We start from the raw sequence: 27,034 nt of genomic DNA, 5'->3' as shown, positions 1-27,034 counted from the left end.
CCAGTTTTGAAAATTTTGCGAAGATTCGCCAACCGGCGCCAAAGTTATTGCAAATAGAGTGTTGCGGATTTCCTATGGAAAATAGGTCATAACTAGAACTACCTACTGGCGACCGCCAGTAGGTAATATATCTATATAAAAATATACATAGACACACACACACACAGTAAAGGCACAAAAACTCACTTGCCTGGTAAACGCATTGTGTGGTAAAGCCAGCGTACAAGAGTATGTTCCACCTACAGAACCCTCATTCCAAGATCAGTAATTAAGACAACTTCGTGAAGGATCAGTATGGGTAACTACTGTGCATGTGCACTAGCAGGTAAAAACATTTTTTTGGGTTCGATATACAACAGGCAACCAATATGCATATTCCATAGGGTTGTATTCTTTATTTGTGCTCATTTTCAACTTTGGAAAAACAAATTAGAAACACACAAAAACTCCATCAACACGATTACCACAGTCATATCAAATATAACTTACAATCAGAACAGCTGAATAAAAGTCCAATATGTTTAACGGATTGATTATGAGCTTTTCATATGTACTGCAAGCAGGAAGTGTCATGTTAATACCCGGCCTTTGCTGAATTTCGAATATGAATAATTATTTTACAAGTCCAACCATAACTTCGCTTATATCCCACAGTTTTCGTGCAACAGAATCATCCATGGCTTTAGGCAACAGTTCATCCTTTTTGCAATCCCCATAATACAAGCCTGACACCCCTTCCACTTCTGGAGATGATGCTAAATAAATAGAAGTCTGAGCTCCTTCTAAAGGAGTTTTAAAGAAGGCCCATGACACTAAACTGAAAAGGGGTTTGGCTAGTAAGGGTATGTTGATATACCTGCCTAGATTGGTCCTAACAATCCCAGGATGTAAAGCATTTACAGTGACTCCTGAACCTTCCAGGCGCCTGGCTAGTTCCCTGGTAAATAATATGTTGGCCAATTTGCTTCGACTGTAAGCAAAACTTTTATTGTAGTTTATCTCACTGTTCAAGTCATCAAAGTTGATGTCCCCATATTTGTACAGTTTGGAGGACACTACAACAATCCTGCTTGGGGCTGATTTTTTCAGGAGACCAAGGAGAAGTTGAGTGAGCAGGAAGTGGCCCAGGTGGTTCACACCAAACTGCAGCTCAAAGCCATCTTCGGTCTTCATGTGCGGACACTGAAATATTCCTGCATTGTTGATCAACACATCCAGCCTGGGCTCGTCCTTTGAAGAGAAAAAAAATGTAAAGTCAAGCTTGTCAATGGAGTATTATGTAAATGAATAGCAATGTGAATATGTCTGTCTTAAATTCATATGGGCATCATATAATTCAGCAAATGTATTAGTGTCTCAATTGGCAAGCAACAGAAAAGCAAAACATTGTCTTGTTCTTTCCATTACAAAGGTAAAGTAGCACACTTACCAATTTGTACAGTAAGTGACTTTGACAACTTTTAGAACGTTTATCCTCTGCTGATGTATTTAAGCTAAGAACCATCTACAAGGAACACTACATTTAAATGAAGAAACAAAATCACAATGTCTCCTATGAGGTGGAAGAGGATATTGGTGATGTTAGTTAGGGCCATTTTTTCGTGGGCGTCTGCCCAGGCATTTCCAGGGTCCTCATACAATTCTTCAACATTAGTGATGCTTTGGAATTGAATATGGTTGTGGATCATAGCAGCGTAAATGGAGGCCTGCATGACATACCTGTTGAACATTTGTATCAAAAGAAAGACAAAGAAAAAGTCAGAGGATTGGAGAAGTGACTGTATGGCGATTGATTCCTTTCTTAGTTCCAGCAGAAAGCCAGAGCCAAATTCCTGATCTATCTATACCACAATGCTTAATAATTACACAAGAACTCTCAAGAGAGGATTCTCTAGAGAGACGAAATAAAAGACAAAACGTCCAGAGATAGAGTAGCACAAGGAGAGAATAATGGTAACAAACAGAAGGGCAAATTACAAATTCAAGAGGGCCCATCTGGACAGAGGGAACACCCTTCTCAGCTATCTCCCCAGATACTAAACTAATACCTCTGAGCTCATCATGGGACATTAATTAATTACCACTACCCCGGAACCGTCTACCAAAGACCTTCCACAATAATTTTATATTCCCGGAGTCCGGAACCCTCTCTAGCCATTTGTTGCTCTCAAACTAAGTTCATGCTTAACAAGCACCAACACATCCCTGTACATACAAACATATGGTTTAAAGAATATATTCAAGATGCAAAAAAAGAATGTGAGTCGAGTAAAAAGAGTGACAAGAGTTTGGAGGGAAAGAAACAGAAGGGAGTAAAATGGCACAGGAGAAGGACGAGTTGAGAAATAAGTTGGCAGAGATGAAGATGAAAAAGCAATGGTAAATGTAATAGGTTTTCCCTATGTGATTAGTATTAACTTTTTGTTGTTTTAAGTTTTGGCTTGGTGAGCATGTGTAAAACTGATATGGTAAACTAATATTTGAATGGGGTACCTGAATGCCAGAAGGTACGGGTGTCATATGCAAAAGGTGTGCATGTTCACCGATAGATGTAATGAAAATAATTATACGTTACTGTCTATGGAACACTGTAGGAGAATAAAGGACAACATTATAATGGGCTGAGCCAGGGAGAACAAAATGGTGCGGCAATAAAATGCATGGTTAAGAGACGTATGAAGAGTAAAGTGTGTATTACTGCTACAAGCATTTAAATAGCTTGTTAAATTAAGAACTAGACAGTGGTTTAATTTTATAATGCACCACAAATCTTAAGACAAATATTTGAATTTGGCCATATTTCCACCATATTAACCACAAAGGAATAGTGCATTTCCAGATAGCATGAGACAGTTTCTAATGTCTAGGCGAATTCAGGTGCCATTTTTAAAGCATGTGGTAATTGACAGGATTTCCGAGGGAGGCAGCATAATGCTGGCTATAATATACATGTATGGAAACAACACAACATACATTTTCATTTTGTGTGGAAGTATAGGAATAAGTAAATTGCCAAATTTTTAAGGAAATGTTATATCTAAGACCCAAGTACTAATGTATTTCCCCAAGTCTTAAGCGTGAGGTGTATGTGAATTAACTCATTTTTCCAATACTGTGTTTTGTGGTATGTAATGACATAGTGATAATTACTTGATTCAGCTCTTTTCAATAAACAAATAAACTTCTTACAAAGAACGTTCCATACAAACTAAGTCAGTGACCTAAAATGTCTGCTGCAACTGTGAGAAACGCACACGCACAGTGCACTGCACGCAGAGCAGGCTAGAAACCAGGACAATCACATGACTATAGCATAATTTGAAATGCAGCTATTGATTAACAAAGTAGAGAAGGTACGAGTTCTAGCAAAGTCGAAGCAAAAAAGAAAAGTGGGTGGGACTAGGCATGTTACAGTTCAGTGCTTAGGCTCACTGTGCGTTTGTTCCTTGTGATCACCAAGTCGATGTCGGAGGATGTGCCCTGCCAGCACTTTTCGGAGTTCAGCGACATCCAGGATATATGGTTGGTGAAAGACAAGCACACCATACAGTCCAATAGGATATCCTTTGTCAAGTTTGCCAAGTCTTCTCAGGCCTGCTGGGCCATGGAGGAAATGTACAACCTTGGACGTCGACTTGCTGATCACAAGGAACACACAGCTGTTGGGAGAGTCGTCCAGACCGTCTGATGACAGTCGGAAACTAGAGCCTCCTCGTCAATGGTTAGAGTCAGGCTTGCAGTGGAACTTACCTCTCAAGAAAGGCGCTAACTGCAGCCCGGCTTCGGATGCAGAGAGAGGCTGAGAGGTGAACTGCGTTAGGCTTGCTACTAACACGCCGGAGTTATGTATTCGATAAGCTTGCAATTCTGGAGTTTTGATTGCTGAAATGGAAGACTGACTAAGCATTCTCTAAAACCAACTTGCACTGAACATGCAGAAAAAGGACGAGGGCTGTGCTTGGTGGATGAGCCGCAAACAAGATGGACATTTTGGTAGATTTGTTGAAAAAGCACAGCACAAGCGCTGTGTGAAGCCGTGGTTGGGGAAGTCATGGCAGCTAGTGAGAGTATTGACTGTTGATGTGCTGAACTGTATGATAGGCATCCATGCAGGAAGAGCCTGCAGTCTGCTCAGAGTCACCAGAATTCTACAACACTGCACATAAGCATACACATAAAAAAAATTCCATAAAGCTGGAGTACGCTGATTATCGTGCCCAGAGAAGCGTCTTTGTTTAACGAGCACAGTTCAAGCACCGTGGAAGCAAACAAAAGATTAAAAAAAGATCCTCAAGTAAATAAAAACAGTATCTGGTCCTGAGGAGACTAATATGTGAAGAACACCAGGAGCAACAGGCTACAGCCAATAGAAACAGAGGAAAGGGAAGAGGAAAACACACGAACCAATGAAAAGCGAGGGTGGGATGTAAGCCCCTTCTAAGATTTATATTTAATACAATAGAGCACAGAATAGCATAAATAAAATATCCACAGGAGTGACTGGAGATGCTATGTTCTAATAACTCAAATACAAATACTGAGGAAACCAGAGTCTTAAACTTGGATTCCCAAATTGACAAGAATTATCATCATGGGAAAAGTCACTATCTTCCGGTGAATAATTTAATTTATCATTCAAACCTAGGATGGCTAAGAAGACACACTAGAAACATTTTAACGCACCAAATATGAACACCTGGACATCACTTGTAAACAAGGGGAATTTTGGGGCCGAATAACATGTTCCATCATCTAAAACAATCGGTTTGGCCGCAATCCACTCTCCCCCAATAGAAATGAATATGTAAAATTGAAAGTAACAAACATTGTCTTTTACAGTGTCAATAGCAAACCATTAAATATACCTTAAACCCACATACATAAGGGCCATGCACTCTCCCTTTATAGGAAGGTCGACATTCTTTATCATAACATTGTGACAGATCGATCAGACTTTATTTTTAGGCATTCGACTGATTGAATGTGGAGTGGTTGTGTACAGAAACGGTCTAATGATAGTACTTTCAAACAAAGCTATATTTGGATGTCACATAATCAAGCCAATAGTGTGCAGATACTTCACACTCCCTTAACCATGGGGGAAACTGGCCCCTTCCTCTAAGCTGAACGGTAATTGTATGGACTATTTCCATCCCACTTTTGACTTGAATCTTACAGCTGTTTCTTAATATAGCACGAGAAGTCATAATTGTACTACTGAATGTTATGTCAAGGCCAGGGAGCCACTATCTGTTAATGGCCACTTATCAAGCAGCAGGTGATATCAAACAATCCAGTAATGTTCAAGGTTCAAATGATCTTTATTCGGTCAGCAATGTGACCATAAAAGAAAATGTTAAAAACAAATTAAAATGCTACATGTGGGCGTGACTTAGCAACACACAGAGAAAGAAATAAAAAAATAAAACCAACTGTATAAAATGAACATTAATGTTCTCAATGTGTTAACGTGTGCGTTGATGTCTTTAAGTCTCTGTGCATCAGTGTCTGTGTATGGGTCTTGTATTTGTTAGTTAATGTGTACGTGAAGTTAGGGTCATTCCTTGTTTGGACCTCGTTTGACATTATGTTTCCATAAAAAGTCCGGACACAGTATTTTAGAAGTTGCACTTGCTGAACAGCGCATCTCAGAGGTGGAAGATGTCTTGCGCAGTCTGCGAAAAGAGGTCACACAGCTGGCAGCCTCTTTGAAAGAGGCCGCATGGAGAGTAGACGATGCGGAAAACCGTGCATGATGGAATAACCTACGTTTAATAGGTTTTCTGGAGTGTTGTGAGGGTACAGACTGAGGATCCTTCCTCTTCCAATGGCTCAAGGACACCTTCCCGAATACTTAATACTCTGCCTGCTTTGCGATTGAACAAGCCCAAAGGATGCCGGGTACACGGCCACCTCTGGGGGGGCCCTCCCAGGCCGGTGATTGCCCGTTTTCTAAATTATTAGGACAAAGACTTGATATTGTGAGAGATGAGGAGCACAGGTGAGGTCCGACTGGGCAATACCAAGATAATGTTTTTTCCAGATTTCCAGAGCTGTCCAGAAACAGAAAAGAACCTTTGACTATGTCAAGGAACAGTTGAGGACCCTTCATATGCAAAAGATCTTACTCTACCCCATAAAACTTGAAGTACTATTCCAGAATAACACTTTCTTCTTTCAAATACCATATGCCTGCATAGAGGAACATCCCCCTATATCGCAAAGAATGGAAAAGACGGAGGTCCAACGACCAGCCATGTGCACTACTGCAAGATCCAAACTACAGAATACAGCATCGAAGCGTTGTTTGGGAAGGAGATCCAAGCCACAAAGACGCACACCATGGAGGCATGATAGGAATCTGGAAGAGAAGACCCACAACATGGACACGAACGGAGTGTCAGACCGAGGGCTGCGGGGATGACATCACCCAGGAGCTGTCTCCGACAGGCAACCCCAGTCATGTCAGAACAGGAACACGCAGAGGACAGTGACAGCGATCACCTACTCATACAAAAGATTACAGGCTATAGGAACAGAAGGCAGATATTGACACTGGTGAAACACATTGGCCAAAAACACTGGATGGGAGCAAAGAAGAAAGACAGGAACAATAAATCGTTAAGCCCCAACAGGCGACAAGGCTCGGGCTGCGTTAGTATTCTTTACTTTATTGGTAAACATTTGATTTGGGGGGCGGGAGGGGAGGAGGGCAGAAATACAGACCTCTCAGACTTTGTCTGCACCAGTTTTGTTTAGTTGAGGAAAGGGCGTATAAGGGGGAGAGTGTGAGTGGGGGGTTTTCTGAGGAATTTTCTGTGTGTAGTCATGTTGAATTCTTTTTGGCCAGTATGTGGGATATTTGGAGGGAGGAGTCAGCGGCCAGGGCTGAAAAGAGGTTGCTACTAGCCATCATAGACATGCATTGATATATACTCGGTCCGGACATGGAACATCAACGGACTAGGTAACAAAATCAAGAGGGGGCTAGACACGAGGTATTTTAAGAGACTCCAACGAGATCTAATCCTCCTGCAGGAAACACATTTGATGGGAGTTCACAGTGCCTTTCTGGGAAGAGGGACATATACCACACTGGCACGTGCTGGGTTTACCTCGGGATCTAGGGGTAGCTGTCCGAATTTTTAAAAAATCACCTCCCTTTAGGACAAATATGATTTGGACGGACCCTGGGGGCACGATCGTGGTAGTATGAGGGACTTGGGGATGAAAGGCACTTACATTAATCATTGGTTATGTGCCCCCCACGACTACAGGCTCAGACTCTAGACAAAGTAACAGATTCTTCTGGAATCCAATCCTTCGACACATAATTGGGGGGGTAGGGTGGGGGGGGGATTTATGACGTAGTCGACCCACTGATGGACCACACAGGGGTGACTGCAGGGTCAAGTAGACCTACCCAACTGGCTGAATTTCGGAATGCCCTGAGCTTGACTGACCTATGGCGTCCACTCCACCCAGTGGACCGTATCTAGTCCTTTTTTTGGGAAGCCTATGGAGTTTTTTCCAGGTTAGATTAACTCCTCGAACCTGCAGATGAGATTGAGACAGTAGAAAGGGTTGACTACCTAGCGAGAGGTATATCTGACCATTCACTTCTATGGCTAATAGTGTGAGGAAATTCGGATAGAGGCAAGCGTAAATGGAGACTGAATTCATAGGATTTGAGAGACAGGAAAGTGACAGGTAAGATTAGAGCAGACACGGAGTTGTGCAACAGAATACCCATGCACACAACAAATAATAATTGGAAAGGGGTGTCGGTATCGACACATATACATTTCAATACAAAGCCTGAGTAAATGAAAAACAAAATATGTCTTGTACAATCCGTCAGTGTTTTGGTTATTTAATGCTTTCTTAGACAAACCAGTCGACTCGTGTTTCGTCGAATGTGGGATATTCTTCCAGCGACTCCTCAGGGCCAATGTGCAGTAGGCGTATATAGAGTAGTCGCTCCATCAGTGATATTTCCGACCCGGCAGGTCCCAAGACTTGGTGGTCGGTATGTCCGTAGGTAAAAAGGAGATCAGATGATCGTATTAGAAAGTCTAAATCCCAGGGTACGGTATGGTCCCATATGGTATGCAGCGATGTTGTGGTAGGAGATCCGGTTTCTTATATGAGTAGTGACGAGAACGAAACGATAATTAACAGGTTCGTTAGGTGTGGTCACCGCAGGAGGGTAAATGCGTGCTCAAGGAGCGGTGCTGGCGGAATTCAGGTTAGAGCTCGTACGTAGGTTCCCGTCCTAAGGTTGACCGTGTTCCGAATGAGGACCTGCAGACACAGAGTTGTACTTCAAGGAGAACATGGGTTATTTTGCCTCGGCTGTCATTATATACCAAGCTTACAAGACAGTACTTAGAGACAGACCTCAAAACATAATAGCCCTCAACAAGAGGACGAGTCCTTTGAACTAGAGGCCTTGGAGAAGAAACTGTTAGATCTGGAGAGACTCGTAGATAATAGCACCGATAGGCACAGACTCAGGCAGATTGCAGTAACGCGTAGAGAATATCGCGCTCTGGTAGAGAGGGAGCCCAAAACCATACTTCAGGCCACACAACATAGACTCTATGAAATGGGAGACAGGGCAGGGAAACTTCTCGCATGGCTGGGTAGGAAGGAGGTAGAGGCTAGGTGGGTTGATATGATATGAGTAAAGGAGGAGATGCCTACAACGGCACCAGCATTTGCAGGCGACTTTGCCAAATACTACACTGAACTTTACAAAGCACGACCCCTCGCAAACGAGGCTCAAATCACTAACTACTTAAGTATGATTACAATGCCCACCCTTGTACAGACAGAGAGATTAGAACTTGATAAAGATATCTCCTTGACAGAAACAGTGGATACTATTAGCAAGATGAAAACTGGGAAAACCCCTGGTCCAAACGGACTACCATTAGAATTTTTAAAAAGTAATGCCAGCCTGCTAGGTCCACATCTATTAAACATGTACCTTGCCGCCTAAACTGAGAGGTCACTTCTGCCAGATCTCTACAATGTAACAGTGGTTGTGAACCACAAAAAAGGGCAAACCCCCAATGGACTGCGGGTCTTATTGCCCCATCTCATTACTTGATGTAGAGACAAAGATCCTGGACTCTATTCTTGCAGCGCGACTGCTGTCTGTAATCACATCACTTGTTCACTGGGGCCAATCAGGTTTTATGCCCGACCGAGCCACGCGATTTAACCTTCTTCGCTTACCCAACTGGCTGGACACAGTAAAAGATAGGTCCACCCGCATGTATTTTTTTCATTAGATGCCGAAAAGGCTTTTGATGTGGTACATTAGCTGTATATGCGACAAACACTATTGAAGTTTAGATTTGGCCCCATCTTTATTGCCTGGGTAGAGTTATTATATACTAACCCGAGTGCCAAGCTGCAGGTAAACGGGGCACTATCGGACACATCCCCTATACAGAGAGGCACCAGACAGGGCTGCCCATTATCCCCTTCCTGTTTGCCCTAGTACTGGAACCTTTTGTGAGCCTGGTCAGGGATCACACATCCATGAGTGGCTTCAACAACGAAAATGGGTTCCTCCCGGAGGAGCGAATTTCACTCTACGCAGATGACATTGCTATATGTCACTGATCTCAACAGGACACTCCCTCTGATCCTACAGGTGTTTGAAGAGTATGGCAGATACACAGGTCATAAAATAAACTGGGATAAATCCAGCCTAATGCGGTGGGAGGTACTTTGGATATCCAGACACTCCCCGGATGCCTTAGAGCAGTTCGAGAGAGGTTCCAATATTTAGGTCTATTTATAACTATTCATGAATCCATGAACCTTGCTCAAAATATCAAGCGGGCTCTAGTGGACTTCAGGGATGATGAAAGAAGATGGAGACAATTGCCCCTTATGATGATAGGCAGAACAGCCATGTATAAGATGACAACCCTTCCGAAACTACTCTACGTATTGCAAAATATGTATTGTAGACTGCCAGAGACAATCTTTAACATGATAAATGAGGAGCTATGCACACTACTATGGGATGGGGGACACCAGAGCGTAGCACGGAGGACGTTACAACAGTCAATACAACAGGGGAATCAACCTACCAGACATACAATCATACTACAGGGCAGCTCACCTGGTGGTGATCAATGACTGGGAACATATAGCAGGAGGGCATCCAACCTATGCCCTTGAAAGTATCCAATTCCAGAAACATACACATCGGCGCTACATATATGGGGGAGAGGGTCTCAGCTGCTTACTTCCTGCTACCCAAAGAACTCTTAGAGGCCTGGAAAGGGGCAAATGCAATGGGTAAAGATGTTAACGTGGGAAAGCACGGTGGGAGGGTACGAGAATGCTCGAGATAACTAGACTCCGAGGTTTTTAGACACTGGAACACAAATCGGGATCCTCCAGCTGGGCGATATCCTGAAAGAAGGAGCTCTCATCCCCTTTGTGGCATTCCAATCTGACGATCACCTGAACGACACCCAAAGATACAAGTCCCTCCAACTAGAACACACCTGGAGGGGAGAAAAGATAGACAGCAGATATCCCAGAATTTGCGCCCCTATAGGGTAGGTTACTACAGGAGGAGGTTAACAGTAAGGCAATCGCATGGACATATAGAACGTTAATAATATTCCAGACAACTTGACAGCTTAAAGATCTAAATGGAACACACTACAGAACCACTGATGGACAGACTGGGAAGCTGCCCAAAATGCACCCACGAGAAGTAGCCATTAAGAGTAGACTTTGCATGAGTCAGTTTAAAATATTACACAAGGAGTATTAGGACAGGGCATGAATGAATGAAATAGGGAGAGCAGAGACACCAAATTGCTTGCACTGCAAGACGGAAAGGGGTACATTTGTGTACACATTTTGGGAATGTCAACAGATTAGAACTTACTGGTCCCAGATACTGGAGGAGGTTAGCAAGGTACTGGAAATGGAACTCCCCATAGAAGCCATGTTTATTCTGCTAGAGGTGTCCTCAGATGTAAATCTCCCCCGCACTAAACTTCTACTATGTAATCTGGGCCTTGTGGTAGCAAAGAGAGAAGTAGCCCGATATTTGGAAGCGCCCACTCTCCCGACTATGGTAGAGTGGAGAGCGAGCATGGCCATGAATATGGTCACTAAGAGGGTGGTATATAAGGCGAGAGGATGCCCTAAAATGTTTAAGAAAATTTGGACCCCTGGATGAATTTTATGGACTTGAGATATTAGAGGGAGGAATAGAATTGCATCAAAGTCCTGGGGAAAAGGTGAAAGCCTTCCTTGCCAGTTTCCCCAATATCCCCAGAGATCAGGGACGAGATGATTGACACCTACACGACATATACACAGGTGATAGGCAACTTGATTGGTAATTCTGAATATGCTGTGTTCATTCAGATGTGTTGTAATGTGACCCTACACTGTAATGTGATACATAAGCAAGACCTATATCTCAATATAATGGCTTATTTTGTATTGTTCATAATAAAATAAAATAAAACATGCATTTCAATGCAATAGGTCTCGCATTAGGAAAGTTTGAGCTATTGGTATTGTAAATGACATTTTTTATGCGTTGGTTTTGAAAATAGCTAAATTAATAGCTTTGTCATTTACAATGCCAATAGTTATAACTTTCGCAAATGTGACACCTATAGCATTTGTAATGTAATATGTGTTGTATTTACATGACTTAGATGTATAGATATTACAAATAACAATGGCTTTTAATCTTTTTCATAATTAATACTTAAATAAAAGATATTGTAATTTATAATGGCAATAACTTAAACTTTTGAAAATAACTTATGAAGATTCTGTTCAGTGTATTTTATTGTGACGAAAATCCATGAACAGAAGTGAAATATTAACTTTTTTTGTGACATTTGTAATAAAGCTTGAAACATTGAGAAAACATATTTGAACGAGTTGTTGAATCGTTGCACAGATTGATGCTGTGGTGCCGAGTGATGCTTTGTTAGCGCATAGTGATATTGTGGTGCCCCTGAGTGATGCTGTGGTGATGCAATAGAGTAAGGGCGATAGATAGAGGGTGATAGATAGAGGGCGATATATATATATATATATATATATATATAGATAGGTAAGTGAGTGTGTGTGTGAGTGGGTGTGTGTGGGTGTGTGAGTGTGTGTGTGAGTGGGTGTGTGTGTGGGTGTGTGTGTGGGTGTGTGTGTGGGTGGGTGTGTGTGTGTGTGTGTGGGTGGGTGTGTGGGTGGGTGGGTGTGTGGGTGGGTGTGTGAGTGGGTGGGTGTGTGAGTGGGTGGGTGTGTGAGTGGGTGGGTGGGTGTGTGAGTGGGTGGGTGTGTGAGTGGGTGGGTGTGTGAGTGGGTGGGTGTGTGAGTGGGTGGGTGGGTGTGTGGGTTGTGTGTGGGGGGGTCGTGTGTGTGGGGGGGTCGTGTGTGTGGGGGGGTCGTGTGTGTGGGGGGGGTCGTGTGTGTGGGGGGGTTGTGTGTGTGGTGGGTTGTGTGTGGGTGTGTGTGTGTGTGGGGGGGTGTGTGTGGGGGGGATGTGTGTGTGGGGGTGTGTGTGTGGGGGGGGATGTGTGTGTGGGGGTGTGTGTGTGGGGGGTGTGTGGATGGGTTGTGTGTGTGGGCGGGGTTGTGTGGGTGGGCGGGGTTGTGTGTGTGGGCGGGGTTGTGTGTGTGGGCGGGGTTGTGTGTGTGGGCGGGGTTGTGTGTGTGGGCGGGGTTGTGTGTGTGGGCGGGGTTGTGTGGGGGGGTTGTGTGGGGGGGGTTGTGTGGGGGGGTTGTGTGTGGGGAGGGGTTGTGTGGGGGGGTTGTGTGGGGGGGTTGTGTGTGGGGAGGGGTTGTGTGTGGGGGGTTGTTTGTGGGGGATTGTGTGTGGGGGGTTGTGTGTGTGGGGGGGTTGTGTGTGTGGGGGGGTTGTGTGTGTGGGGGGGTTGTGTGTGGTGGGCGGGGTTGTGTGTGTGGGCGGGGTTGTGTGTGTGTGGGGGGGTTGTGTGTGTGTGGGGGGGTTGTGTGTGTGTGGGGGGGTTGTGTGTGTGTGGGGGGGTTGTGTGTGTGTGGGGGGGTTGTGTGTGTGTGGGGGGGTTGTGTGTGGGGGGTTGTGTGTGGGGGGGTTGTGTGTGGGGGGGTTGTGTGTGTGGGCGGGGTTGTGTGTGTGGTTGGGGTTGTGTGTGTGGTTGGGGTTGTGTGTGTGGGGGGGTTGTGTGTGTGTGTAGGGTTGTGTGTGTGTAGGGTTGTGTGTGTGTGGGGGGGGTGTGGGTGGGGTTGTGGGTGGGGTTGTGTGTGTGTGGGGTTGTGTGTGTGGGGTTGTGTGTGTGGGGTTGTGTGTGGGTGGGGTTGTGTGTGGGGGGGGTTGTGTGTGGGGGGGTTGTGTGTGGGGGGTTGTGTGTGTGTGGCAGGGTTGTGTGTGGGGGAGTTGTGTGTGTGGGCGGGGTTATGTGTGTGGGCGGGGTTGTGTGTGGGGTTGGGGTTGTGTGTGTGAGGGGTTGTGTGTGTGGGGGGGTTGTGTGGGTGGGGGGGTTGTGTGGGTGGGGGGGTTGTGTGGGTGGGGGGGTTGTGTGGGTGGGGGGGTTGTGTGGGTGCGGGGTTGTGTGGTGGGTTGTGTGTGGGGGGGTTGTGTGTGTGGGGGGGTTGTGTGTGTGGGGGGGTTGTGTGTGTGGGGGGGGTTGTGTGTGGGGGGGGTTGTGTGTGGGGGGGGTTGTGTGTGGGGGGGGGTTGTGTGTGGGGGGGGGTTGTGTGTGTGGGGGGGTTGTGTGTGGGGGGGTTGTGTGTGTGGGGGGGTTGTGTGTGGGGGGGTTGTGTGTGAGGGCGGTTGTGTGTGAGGGCGGTTGTGTGTGCAGGGGGGTTGTGTGTGCAGGGGGGTTGTGTGCGAGGGGGCAGTGTGCGAGGGGGCAGTGTGCGAGGGGGCAGTGTGCGAGGGGGCAGTGTGCGAGGGGGCAGTGTAATGAGTGTGTGAGTGTGCAAGGTGTGCGAAGGTGCGGGGTGTGAGGGTGCAGTGTGTGTGGCCTAAAATAGTGTGAGTGCGCAATGTGTGAGGGGCAGTGTGTGTGAGGGAACTGTGTGTGAGGGGACAGTGTGTGTGAGGGGACAGTGTGTGTGAGGGGACAGTGTGTGTGAGGGGACAGTGTGTGTGAGGGGACAGTGTGTGTGAGGGGACAGTGTGTGTGGACTACATTACTGCGAGTGAGCAATGTGTGAGTGCACAGTGACCAATACTGTGCAGCATGGCTTTTAACCACTCCCATGCTCGTGACGGAACCGTTCCATCACGAGCCTCGGGTGGGCTGTGCTGGTGACGGAACAGTTCCGCCACGGCCCGCTCGCCGCGCCTGCGCGGTGCGTTCTATTGAGCGGGCGGGGCCGTGACGGAACCATTCCGTCAAAAGCACAGCTCACCCGCGTGCTGTGACAGAGCGGTTCCGTCACGAGCACAGGACCGCCGCGCTGCCCCCCCCACCCCCTTAGCACTGCGGCGGAATAGCCGCCGCAGTGAAGGGGTTAAAAAAAAAAAAACTTGAGCGACCTGCATGTCATGTTGTAGGCGCGAACGCCAAGAAAACATGTGCCTAAAAAATTACACAAGTGCCTTTTTTTCTATTTTTGGATCCAAGTTGAATGGGAAAACGAAAAATAAAAATAAAAGTTAGCACAAATGGTGTGGGGTGCTTCTCTATCAATCGGTGCATTTTAATTATGTTATGAGTGGCAACAACTGCAAATATGCATTTTGTCTTCGCTAATTAACATTGTTTTACTGTTACTAAGTGACGGCAGAGACCGTAGTGAGAAGGCTGCTTACCCATGAAGAACTAGGGCTGTAACTAGACCATATAAAGGTTACACTCCGTTTTATACCCCGAGTGTAGACAGGCGTATTGATTTGGACAGTTGCATAAAGGGTAAAAGGTTTGGGGAAAGAAAAAAGGGTTGGGGGCAATAAACCACAGCAAGGTAGGTGAAAGCGATTGTCAGGCAACGCCGAGAGAAGGCAGCAGCAGGGGCCCGTGGGAGGGGAGAACAAGCATGGATGTTTTGACAAACAGAAGAAAAAAATACTTCTGCCCCTCTTACCAGGCCAGCAGCACTGTTTGTCTGGCTGTGACCTCTGGTCTTTGCTGAATAGCAGCATAAATTGTTTGTGAAAACAGTTTTGAGTACTCAGAAAAAACAAGCGGAAAACTTCTGAATCTTGTGCCACGTCCAACACCAAGCCCCCCAAAACGTCCCCATTGCTACAAAATCCTATAGTTTGATGGATGCAGGAACGTAATAAAAGCAACACACATACAAACAAATAAAATAAAATGTATGTAAGACGATCCACACTTGCACCGCTGCAACTGGCATTCTTTGTGGGAGATCGGAGTTATCATAGCAAAGCAAAAAAATGAAAACATTTATTGTGAACATTGGGGAAGATATAGAAATGTGGCATCTTTGATTGTTTTTCAGAGAGGAAGTTCACCTCCTTTTGAGTTATCCAGCTGTTTTCTAAGGATTCTTTGACCAGGAAAGAAATGTCACTGCTTCTTATCCCCAACCCCTCCCCAAGAGTTTCCTTTCATGGCAGCATGTAACCAAGCCCCTCCATGAGTTACAACAGCTTTATAACTTGGCAGCAAGCTCCTTGACCCAGCATGGAGCTAACCAACATCTTTGGAGGGTATTATCTCATTTGCAAAAAATTAAATACATTCATAAATACTACATTAAATAAAGTGTGCACATAATTAGCAGTAAGTAACCACACGCAATTATAAGCAAATACTCGAGTTAACATGTTACAATGAATTAAGTTAGCCTCATATCTTTGTAATTTTGAATATAGACTTTAAATATTTAAGGCCAAAAGGTATGCACTTATTTTCACAGTTCTTTTGCACAAGATGTTTTCTTCCCCTGCCCACTGCAGATGCTGTAATTTTCCAGACACCTTATATTAGTTAGTGTTGCAAAGTCATCCTGTGCCCTGGGCACCCCCCAACTTTTTGCTGACTGGAACAGGTGGTAACTGACTCTGACTGACCCTGGGCTCTGTTTAACCAGGCCCAGGGCCAGTGCCAAGCTAAAAGGAACACATTAGAATACAGTTAACACACCCAACATACACTAGGGTACACTATGGTATGGTGGGGTACCCCTGTAATTGGCATGACCCTAGTATGCAATAGGGCAGGGGATTGAAACTACCTAGAAGTCTCCAGTATCCTGGGGCATGGCAGTTTAGAGGCCAGCAAATTTTATGCACTAGCATGTGTGCAGTGCTGAAGCCCGAGGTCAGTTTAAAAGCATCCCTGGTGGCCAGGACAGCTTTTAAACCTTAAATTGTGCCCAAACTCCACTTTGGAGGTAGGGGCCCTTAAAAATGAAAACCCCACCATGTTTTTGCATATTAGGGACCCCCAGGGTCACCCCTATGTATCCCGAGGGTGGGGGTCAGTTATCAATAAGGTACGCCCTTATAAAATGAGTTTTTATATGCCGGGGTAAAGTGAAATTTTACATGTCACTCCCCATATTGTGTTAAAGAGCTGCTCAAATTCGACTTTGATGCTACAAGAATTGGGTAAGGATAATCTGCATGATTTCTGTAGATTCAGAACCCCTGAAGTCTCCCCTAGTTGCAAAGGGGGTGGGGTCCTGTAGAAATTAGGGAAATACTTATTAAATATGGTTGTATAATCCCTGGTTCTTGAAAAGTGGCCTAAGTCATTTTCCCCATTGCAAACCCCATGGCCCATAGGTTAACATGGTAGGAATTTATTGATTATTAAATATTGATAGGAGAGGACTAGCCGGAACATTCAAAGATCCAACAATATTATATTGTTGAATTTCTCCTAAAGTGTACATACAATAAGTTATGAGACTTTCTTGTTTGTAAGTCCAAATTCAGCCTTTCAGAGGTCTGCCCTGATTGGTCAGAGTTAAGTGGATTAGCCAGGTTGCTGGGAGGGAAGTGTGCTGATCTATAGGAATGCAATGGCCAGGAGGTGGCATCGTAAATTATGCTCTTCAAAGGCAGAGGGAAGGCCTGGGTTTCAATCCACTGACTGTCTTGACCCAGAGTCAGGGCTAGGCTTAAGGAAGGTAATGTGCAGATGGTAGGGGGAGAGTCCATGGAAAAAGGACATGCCAGGGGGTGTGTTTAGCCAGCTCTTACCTCCTTCCTGGAAAATCAGAAATTATGAATTTGGAAGAATGATGCACTCTGGGACAAACTAATGTCACACTCCACAGGATGAGGTCATAAGTATGAGGAGTTGCCCTGCTCTCATTGGTCAGCAGTGACCTGGTGCTTGACCCAGAGAATTTTGAGTAAGTATCTGAGAGGGGCAGAGCCCTCCAGATTTGCTGCTTAAAAGTGAATGAAGCAAGAAGTGCCCTGCTGAAAAAGTTCTTTCTGTGCAAGGAACTCTAAGGCCTGTCCTCTGAAGACTGCACCAAGTGAAACTGCAGCCCTGTGGATTACCTTGCTGCCAAAGGACTCAAGAGTTGAACTCCCGTCAAGCTACAGGTTAACAGAGCTCACCTGGACAGCCTCACAAAGAATTCAAAGCCTGGAGTACCAGTGGATTTGTAAGGGTTTGTTCAAGTGGATTGCAGAATTGAAGTTTCACACTTTCAAGGACCCTCTTGGAGATTCCAGAACCTTGAATTGTGTGTTGGATACTTTGGGACCCGCAAGCAGAACGCCAGGAAGGTGCACTAACTGGACCCCGCTTGCTGAAGAAGGCGGCCTACTACAGTGTTGAGAATTCTTCAGAATAATTTATAAAGGTGTGTCCCTGACAGAGAAAATGAAATGACTTAAAGGGGCGCTGTTGGTTTCTAAGCACTAGAAAGTGACTAATCTTTAAAAATTCATATCTCTGGTTCCCTATAGTGGATTATTTTAGTTTTGGTGTCATTTAAAAGACAAAAATATTACCTATTTTTATAAATTGGTGTTGGATTTTTATTTTGTGTGGTGTCTTAATTATTTGCTGAAATGGTGTTTTTAAATGCTTGACATACCGGTCTTTGAAGTTAAGCCTGTCTGCTTGCAGCCACGTTACCAAGGGTTGAGCAAAGGAAATATTTTCTAAGACCTATGCTGAGTCCTATCATGTGTTAGTGGCCTTATTGCCAGTGGCAGACCTACATTTGCCCCTACCAATAACCCACTTTCCAACAGTTAGCGAATAGGTATTTGTGATGTATTACACAACTAATAGTGAGGTTCTCATCGGGATACGAAGAAGATACCTGGGAGTGAGACTCATGGGAGGAACACAGAACCACTGATTCTGTTCAGTGTAAAAACTCCAGGACTAGTGTCATGTTTACACCATTGTCATAGTCTGAGGAATAAGGGAGTTCATCGTCTGAAATATTGCACTTATAGTTCTGTTGAATTTTAAAAAAGGTGATCCTTAGACAAGTGCGCAAGAGTTAGAGCGAGAGAGCATAGAGGTTGCCTTAGAAGAAGTTTGCTGACTTAGAGCAGTGAAGACCTTTCTTGATTTTGCTAATCTTTACTGCTTGAGTGCCAAGGCTTCATGCCTCAGAATTCCAATTCTCTCATCAGAAACCTTCATTTTGTTTTTTGAAGAGGAAACCTTACCTTATTTGCCCCGCTTGATCTATTCTTTATAGCATGGATTAGAGGTTGTCCATTATAGAACACACGTCCTGGATAATCCGTTTTCTTTATACAATCTTGGTTCCTGATTTATTTTACGCTAATTAATGTATGACAATGTAATTATGTAATGAAAATGCTTACACTTTAAATATCTGATTATCAAGAATTTTAAGCAGACTACATTTGTTATTAAATCCCTTTAAAATCATGTCAAACCTCTGTTGATTTCCGTTTAGTCCCAATTGGTCTTCACGGTTTATGGCAATTAATGTAAAAATTAGCCCCTTACCCACTCTCCTTTCAACTAACAAAGGCCCATACAGCCAATCACACACTAAAGTGATTAGCTGGTTATCGTTGGCATAGGTCATAAAGTTGACACCATGTGATCTGCTCAAGTTGGCAACATACATATAAAACAATTTTGAGCTTAAAGAAGAAACCTGTGTGACCCCTTGCATGTCTAGATGATGAAATGCAGAATAAGATCTTAACTGCCTGGGTACTGTCATGTAAATAAGTCCTTACCTATCTCACTGCTGAGCCTCAGGTGCCAATTTCATGTCGCTGATGGTATTGGAACAGGTAGAGAGATTAAAATAACAAGAGCTACACTGCCAGCATTGTCTTAAACCCAACACAGTTTGCCAACCACCTCAATCAGGGCTGACACAGAACTATGGAATATGAAATCCAGATAAAGCAGGGTTAAGAATGGAATCAGAGTCCAAGAGAGAGGTGATGACAGAAATGATGTTGCTACAACACGTTAATTTGAACGAGTAAAAGAGAAATAAGATAATATTTACTAGTAGTATAAGTTTCTACTGTTTTTCAAGATACAGGAAAACAATAGCATGCTTCCAGGACAGAGTACCACAGAAGACACAAAGAAGTGTTGCACAGTTATGTGAGCAATGGGCTAAGCTTACCAATGCTAGAATGCAACAATTGAGCACAACACACTATACAGGGAGAACCGGATTTAACTAAAAGCACAAATTTCTTGATCAATTCTGGGGTCAGAGAGTCAAAGTCCGCAGAAACAAGTGAGGGATGAACATGGATAGAACAACTGGTCATTTAACGTATAAACATTAAAAGTAGTAGCAATGGAAAATGTTGAAAAAAAAAACATGAGGTTTGTCAGTGAAGAAACTGGCCAAAGATTCACACAGGTGCCCCTTGATCCACTCTCAGGGCCGGTCGCTCCACTCACCGCACAGCCCCCGTATTCCCGCTGCTGCCGAGAGTTCTGCCGCCACTCCTGCTGCCCTGATCTGCTGAGCGTCTCCCAGCTCGGTGCCTGCCTTCTGCCTCTGCCACTGTTGGCTCTGTTCTGTTTTTCTGGTCTGGGCTCTGCTCCCGAGGCTTTCCACCTCGCCGCTCTCCCCGCGTTGTTGTCCCGCTCTGGGTCCCCCGGGACTGTTTTTCCCGCTCTGGGTCCCCCGTGATTGTTTTTTTCCTGTTCTATGCCTCCAGTGACTGCCTTTACCGCTTGTGTCTCCCCCCGCTCACCGCCTCTGCGGCCCCGCCCCCTTTTCCTCCGTACCCGATCCCGCTTCCCATTCGCCGCCCCGCTCCCGCCTCCCAGCTGCTCCTCCCTTCCACTTCGCCATTTATGGCGGAGCCCGCGCGTGCAGCCATCACGCGCAGCGGGAGCGCCGATGGTGCGCCAAAGGCAAGCCCGACTACGCCCGTCCAGCGCCAGAACGCCTGGACCCCGCCGGAGCCAGCCCACCCGACGGAGATACAACGCCACCACACTCCACGCACTCAACACCGGCCGACAACCAGCCTGCTATCGCGCCACCCCGAAACGCACCCACGGAGCATTCACCTGCCGCGACTGCAAGTTCACCTGCCCTCGGTCCCGCACCGCGCCCGCCAGAACCGGCGCCAACAACAAGCCACCTGGAGTGCATCCTGCTCAAAACCCGCTCCGTCCACAAACACGCCGTCGAACTCTGGGACCTCCTAGACCGCACAGCGCCGGACGTCGCCTTCCTCACGGGAACCTGGATGAACGCCTCCAAAGCCCCCGACATCGCCATTGCCATCCCGGACGGCTACAAGATCATCCGGAGGGACTGCGTCAACCAAGCCGGAGGTGGCATCGCCATTGTCCACAGAAACACCGTCCGCATCACGACCAACACCGAAGACTCCCTCACCGCCGCCGAACACCTTTACTTCCAGATACACACCGACCCCAAGACCACCCTCAGAGGTACCCTCATCTACAGACCCCCAGGACCACACACACACTTCAGCGAAGCCATCGCAGACTTCATCAGCCCGCTCGCCCTCGCCTCCTCTGACTACATCCTCCTAGCGGACCTCAACTTCCACCTGGAGAACAACAAGGACAACACCACCACCTCCCTGCTAGACAAACTCGCCAACCTCGTACTCAAGCAAATGGTCAACACCCCCACCCACCGCGCCGGCCACACGCTCCACCCCATATTCTCCTCCAGCAACCACATCTCCTTCAACCACGCCACCGAACTACACTGGACCGATCACAGCTGCGTCCATTTCAACTTCAGCAAAACAACGACCCACCACCGCCCGCAACAAGCCCCCCGAAGATGCTACAGCAAGATCACCACCGACCAGCTCACCACCTCCCTGAGCCAAAACCCACCCACCATCACTTCGGACCCCACCGGAGCAGCCGACCACCTCACACAGTGGATCACTGACTGCGCCGATGCCCTTGCTCCACTGAAGAACCCCCCCAGCAACCTGGACAGCAAGAAAGCCTCATGGTTCACCAACGATCTCAAAGACTAAGAAATCCTGCTGCGCCCTCGAGAAAACCTGGCGCCACGACCAATCAGCGGAAAGCATGACATCCCTCAAGAACGCCATCCGCAAACACCACCAGCTGATCCACACCACCAAAAGATAATCTTTCAGAGAACGGCTGGACAACAACGCCCACAACAGCAAGGAACTCTTCAGCATCGTGAAAGAGCTCTCCAACCACAACGCCAGCAACAACGCCATCACTCCATCACAAGACCTCTGCAACTCCCTCGCCACGTTCTTCCACCGCAAGATCGCTGATATACACGACAGCTTCGGCGCTCAGACCTCAGATCCTACCACCGAACCAGCGCCCCCCACCACCACCCTCTGCACCTGGACCCCCATCAGCACGGAAGATACCACCCACACGAACACCATCCACTCAGGCTCCCAAGCCGACCCCTGCCCACACCACATCTTCAACAAAGCGGACTCCATCATCGCACCCCAACTCCGGGACATCATTAACAACTCCTTCGCATCCGTCACCTTCCCGGAGAGCTGGAAGCACGCAAAGATCAGCGCTCTCCTGAAGAAACCCACAACAGACCCCACAGACTTCAAGAACTTACGCCCCATCTCGCTCCTCCCCTGCAAAAGTCATCGAGAAAACCGTCAACAAGCAGCCGACCGCTTTCCTCGAGACGAACGGCTCCCTCGACCCATCGCAGTCCGGATTCTGAGAGAACCACAGCACCGAGACCGCCCTCATCACAGCCACCGACGACATCAGGACCCTGCTGGACAACGGGGAAACGGCCGCCCTCATCCTCCTCGACCTATCGACTGCTTTCGACACGGTCTGCCACTGCACCCTGACAACCCGCCTCCACCACGCCGGATTCCAAGGAAAGGCACTGGAAAGGATCACCTCCTTCCTCTCCGACAGAACCCAAAGAGTCCGTCTCCTGCCCTTCCACGCAGCAGCCACCAAGATTATCTGCGGCGTACCCCAAGGCTCCTCGCTCAGCCCCACCCTCTTCAATGTCTACATGAGCCCCCTCACAGCCATAGCACGCAAGCACAACCTCAACATCATCTCCTACGCCGACGACACCAAACTGATCCTCTCCCTCATCAACGACCCCGCCAAGGCCAAAGCCAGCTTCCAGGAAGGCATGAAAGGCGTCACAGAATGGATGAAGCTCAGCCGTCTGAAACTGAACTCCGACAAGACGGAAGTCCTCATCCTCGGCCCATCCATCTCCACCTGGGACGACTCCTGGTGGCCCCCGGCTCTGGGCACCCAACCCTCCCCACAAGCCCACGGACCACGCACGCAACCGGGGATTCATCCTCGACTCCTCCCTCACGATGACCAGGCAAGTTAACGCCGTTACTTCTTCCTACGTCAACACCCTCCGCATGCTCCGAAAGATCTTCTGTTGGATCCCCACTGGAACCAGAAAGACGGTCACCCAGGCCCTCGTCACCAGCCGACTGGACTACGGCAACACCCTCTACGCTGGGACCACTGCCAAACTACAGAAACGACTTCAACGCATACAGAACGCATCCGCACGACTCATCCTGGACATCCCCTGACACAGCCACATCTCCGCCCACCTGAGAGACTGGCACTGGCAACCAGTCAGCAAGAGGATCACGTTCCGGCTCCTCACCCACGCACACAAGGCTCTCCACAACACAGGTCCCGAATACCTCAACAACCGCCTCACGTTCTACACACCTACCCACCAGCCGCGCCCTCGCCACCGTTCCACGAATCCGCAGAACCACCACCGGAGGAAGATCCTTCACCTACCTGGCGGCCAAGACATGGAACACCCTCCCCACCCACCAACGACTGACCCAGGACCATCTCTCCTTCAGGAAGCACCTCAAGACCTGGCTCTTCGAGCAGTAGCGACCCCCCCCTCCCAGCGTCTTGAGACCCTCGTGGGTGAGTAGCGCCCTCTATAAATGTTCTTGATTGATTGATTGACATTTCCTGGGACAGAAGCAGTACTGGAGAAATGCAACAAGGATGATAAAAAGGAAATACATATTGAATATCTGTTTTGTATTATTCCCAGATGCGGCAATTTGTTCTCCCAGGCGAGTGGTTTTCCTAATTTGTATTTTAGTTGTTCAAGGCAGCTGAGTAAGCCAATTTCTCATCAAAAATGTAATCTCACCTCAAAATCTGCTTTAAATTCCTACCTTCAAGTTTTATCTTCAAGAAATCAGGCAAAAACAGGGGTCCGAAGGACTGGGTCTGCAACTCCTATTACTCTGTACCTACGAAAGACCCTTAAAACCAGTGCTGTAAATGCACCGGTACTCACAGGTACTGAGTACCAGCACTTCTTATTGTTAGGACTCCGAGTACAGGCACTTCTCTACTGCCGTGGAGAGTACCGGTACTCATGAAGGGTAGACGCATTGGCCTCTAGTGGTGGTAGCCTGTCTATTTGACAGCCAAAGCGTTTTTATACAAGTGAAAATTGATTGGGTTTGGGTAAAGAACAGGAAGAAATGGCACTCTAGCAGGTACGTTACATGTAAGATTTTTAATTGCTCAAATACCACGGTGCAAACAGGTCAGGGGAACAAACCCAGACAGAAAGCAGCCCCTGTATAGGTAAGTGACATGTGCCATACCAAACAATTGAGTACAAGCATTTTTATAGCCCTGAGCTGAGCCCTTGCTGACCTATTCAGCGTGGGCTCATTTGCATGATAGCCGGGTGTTCGCCCTCATGCTGTGTTTCAAGGAATCTAGGCAGCCCAGTGACTGCACATTGAGGAAAGCCATGGGATGTAAGGAGGTTAGGAGGGCATTAATCTCACCTGATTCTTTTGTGCGAGTGTTTGCTTATGTTTGTCTGTTTGCCTGCTTGTGTGTGCGTGTTTTTGTGTGAGAAACGAGAGAGAAATATGCCAAAATAAGAAAATGTTAAAATATCACTGTGTTTGACTTTCGTTTTCTATAAGGAATTAACCTGTTTTGTTTATAGAAACAATGTTCTCGTGTTTTGGTATGTGCTGCAACTAGTATAGAAGTCAATAAACTTCGCATGTCTTGCCTTTAGCAGCAGTCCTAGCTCTGCCCACTTGCCACATTTAAATGAATACCTGCAGTCTTTTTTCCCCATTTAAAGCACTGCTTAAAACGAAGTACGTAAAACAAGTTTGGGGTGGAATGTACGCTTAAATCAGTACATGACTTTGTGCAGGTTCTTTCTGGATCAACAGAGGAACAAACATATTGTTGGTGGGGAGAGTCAGGTAATATGCACAGGGATCAATCAGCCTTAGTGTTAGTGCATATGGGTGCACGGATTTGGGGGGCGGAGGTATAGAAATAGAGTATGGATGAATGAATTGTGTGAACCTGGAGCCGGAGATTACATTAGCAGCTTGGTATTAGAATATTTGGGGTAAATGCGCAATTTTAGAACATGTAATAGAGGCTGGTGCAGCAGAGAATGCAAGGAACTGAGAGGAATGACAGATTATGACAGGCAAAGAGCATCGGCGCGTGGGTGGGGCACATCGTGAAATTCCTTATTTACCTGTATCACCCCATGACAGAAACGTTGCACGGAGCTCAGAGAGGCCAGGTCCAGGTGTCGGATGACTACCTCTCCAAGCTCAGCGACGCCGCCCTCCGCAGCCTCGCGCAGGATGTCTCGCGCCGCCTCCTCCGCCCGCTGCCTGTCTCTGCAGGCCAAGATCACCCGAGCTTGTCTCTTCACTAGCTCGGTAGCAGTAGCTTTACCGATGCCACTGTTGCCACCAGTTATGATCACCGTCTTGCCCCGCATGAGGCTGAGCGGGCACCGTCGGAGCCCAGAAGAAAAGAGCCGACGGCTCAGCAGTAAAACAGCGCCCCCCAGCCCCAGGGCAGCGGCGGTAAGCAGCACAGTCCCTGACATGCCAGAAATAGACATCGAGATAGGACTGTGCAGAGCCACTGCCTGACCTTTCTACGCCTCTAAACTGGGCTGTGGCCACCATTGTAAAACGCCCCATTGTCGATGGTGGTAGATCTTGAGACAGTTGAAATATCAGAAAGTCAAGGAAGCAACTTAGTTGCTAAGAATCTTGTTAGTTTCTAAATATTTCAAAGCATACTAGCGAATAGCAGAAACACTTACATTTAATTTGGAGTAAAACGTAATCTGTAATATATTTAGTTTCTGCAGCAAAATGCTGTAAACAAAACCAGTGAACGAGTTATATAAAATACTTACTTTACTAATTATTAGTAGTAATGAGGTTACACATACAGGGAAAACAACGTTGTTCCATTACAAGATGGCCGCTCTTTTAAAAAAAGGAAAGACGACGGTGCAATTTGTCTCAGCTACGCGTGTAAATCACGCCCTTGTCTCTCGGCTCGCTATTCCCTCGCGCAGGCGCAGCTAATCTGCACTAGCACTTTTATTTGTTTATTTGGAGTTGTCCTTGTTCACCATGAATATGGAAGGACGTCTACCATCTGGCTGATAACCATCTGAAACCCAGAGTGCGATCTCAGCTTCCATGTCTAAATGCCAACATTTTAGAGGAGGAAAGTGGGAGATTTAAAAAAAAGAATCGGGAGAGTGTATGACTCTCATAGGTTTATGTTGAAGCAGCAATTTCAGGTAGGAGACAGCCAAAGTAAAGCCAATTTTTGGCGTAATGAATCTGGAGTTTCTCTCCTGAATCGCGTCTGTTGGCATGTATGGGAGATTTAGATACCCTGTAATATTAGGACCTCATAAGTGAGGTTGTAAATTAGACCTATAAAATGATGTTCTGGGCCGAAATAAAGGCGCATTCAAAAAGACAAAGGTCTAGATTTATCATATTTTCTCATGTCAGCGCAAGTCTGTCTTTAATTGGAACTCATGTATACATGCAAATACAAAACAACAATGGGAGAGGCAGGGAGATTAAGGAACACTCTCTTAGTCCCCGGTTAAATGCAAATAAACAAGAGAAGAGAGGTTAAATAGGTCTCAAGAAGCCACAGAGACGGAGCGAAGCAACTGGGGGATCACACACCCACTTTGGGTGGAAAAGAAAGCCCTCACACACCGACCTAGTCAGTGTCATGCTTCATCATAGGGCCCCACCAAAGAGGCCGAATGCCTCTTTGGTGTGCTACGACGCCAGAAGACTGGTTGTGTGAAAAGGGCGTGCTGTGAGGTTTAAAATTAAAAGTGCCTAAAGGGTATCTACAAAAATGTTTAATGGTTGATCCCTAGGACACAAATAAAAGGGTTATGTGTCTGAATTTACTGCCAAAGGTAATGGATTGGTTAATTCAGAATATAAGTCAGTCAACATGTTTCAGCCTTAACAGTGGTTTAAATTTACCTAGGCATTCATCAGGACAGAATTATACCCCGGCGGTATGGACTCTCTAATCGTCCGGCGGTATGGACTCTCTAATCGTCCACCCTGACCTGGGGGCGTGAAAGTGAAAAAAATCAAAAAAGTGATAAAGTGCATAAAAAAAGGGGGAAGAGCAGGTTGCTCATTGCCGGGGTATAATTCTGTCCTTATGAATTCCTAGGTAAATTTAAACCACTGTTAAGGCTGAAACATGTTGACTGACTAACTTATATTCTGAATTAACCAATCCATTAC

At 46.5% G+C, this 27,034-nt stretch overlaps 1 protein-coding gene across 1 annotated transcript; it reads right to left on the bottom strand.

The window, feature by feature from the left end:
• Window positions 1-371: 371 nt before the first annotated feature.
• On the bottom strand, window positions 372-25,347 carry RDH14 (retinol dehydrogenase 14). The gene is made up of 2 exons (XM_086926294.1): window positions 24,967-25,347; window positions 372-1,230 (listed from the first exon to the last, which is right to left on the bottom strand). Exons 1-2 carry the CDS (start codon window positions 25,342-25,344, stop codon window positions 613-615), a joined length of 996 nt encoding a protein of 331 aa, XP_086782420.1. The 5' UTR covers window positions 25,345-25,347; the 3' UTR covers window positions 372-612.
• Window positions 25,348-27,034: the final 1,687 nt, after the last annotated feature.

The sequence above is a fragment of the Lissotriton vulgaris genome, chromosome 6 (genome assembly GCF_964263255.1).
Source record: "Lissotriton vulgaris chromosome 6, aLisVul1.2, whole genome shotgun sequence".
NCBI lineage: Eukaryota > Metazoa > Chordata > Amphibia > Caudata > Salamandridae > Lissotriton > Lissotriton vulgaris.
Note: the sequence above shows the minus strand (reverse complement) of the source record. Positions and strands in the feature narration are given on the sequence as shown.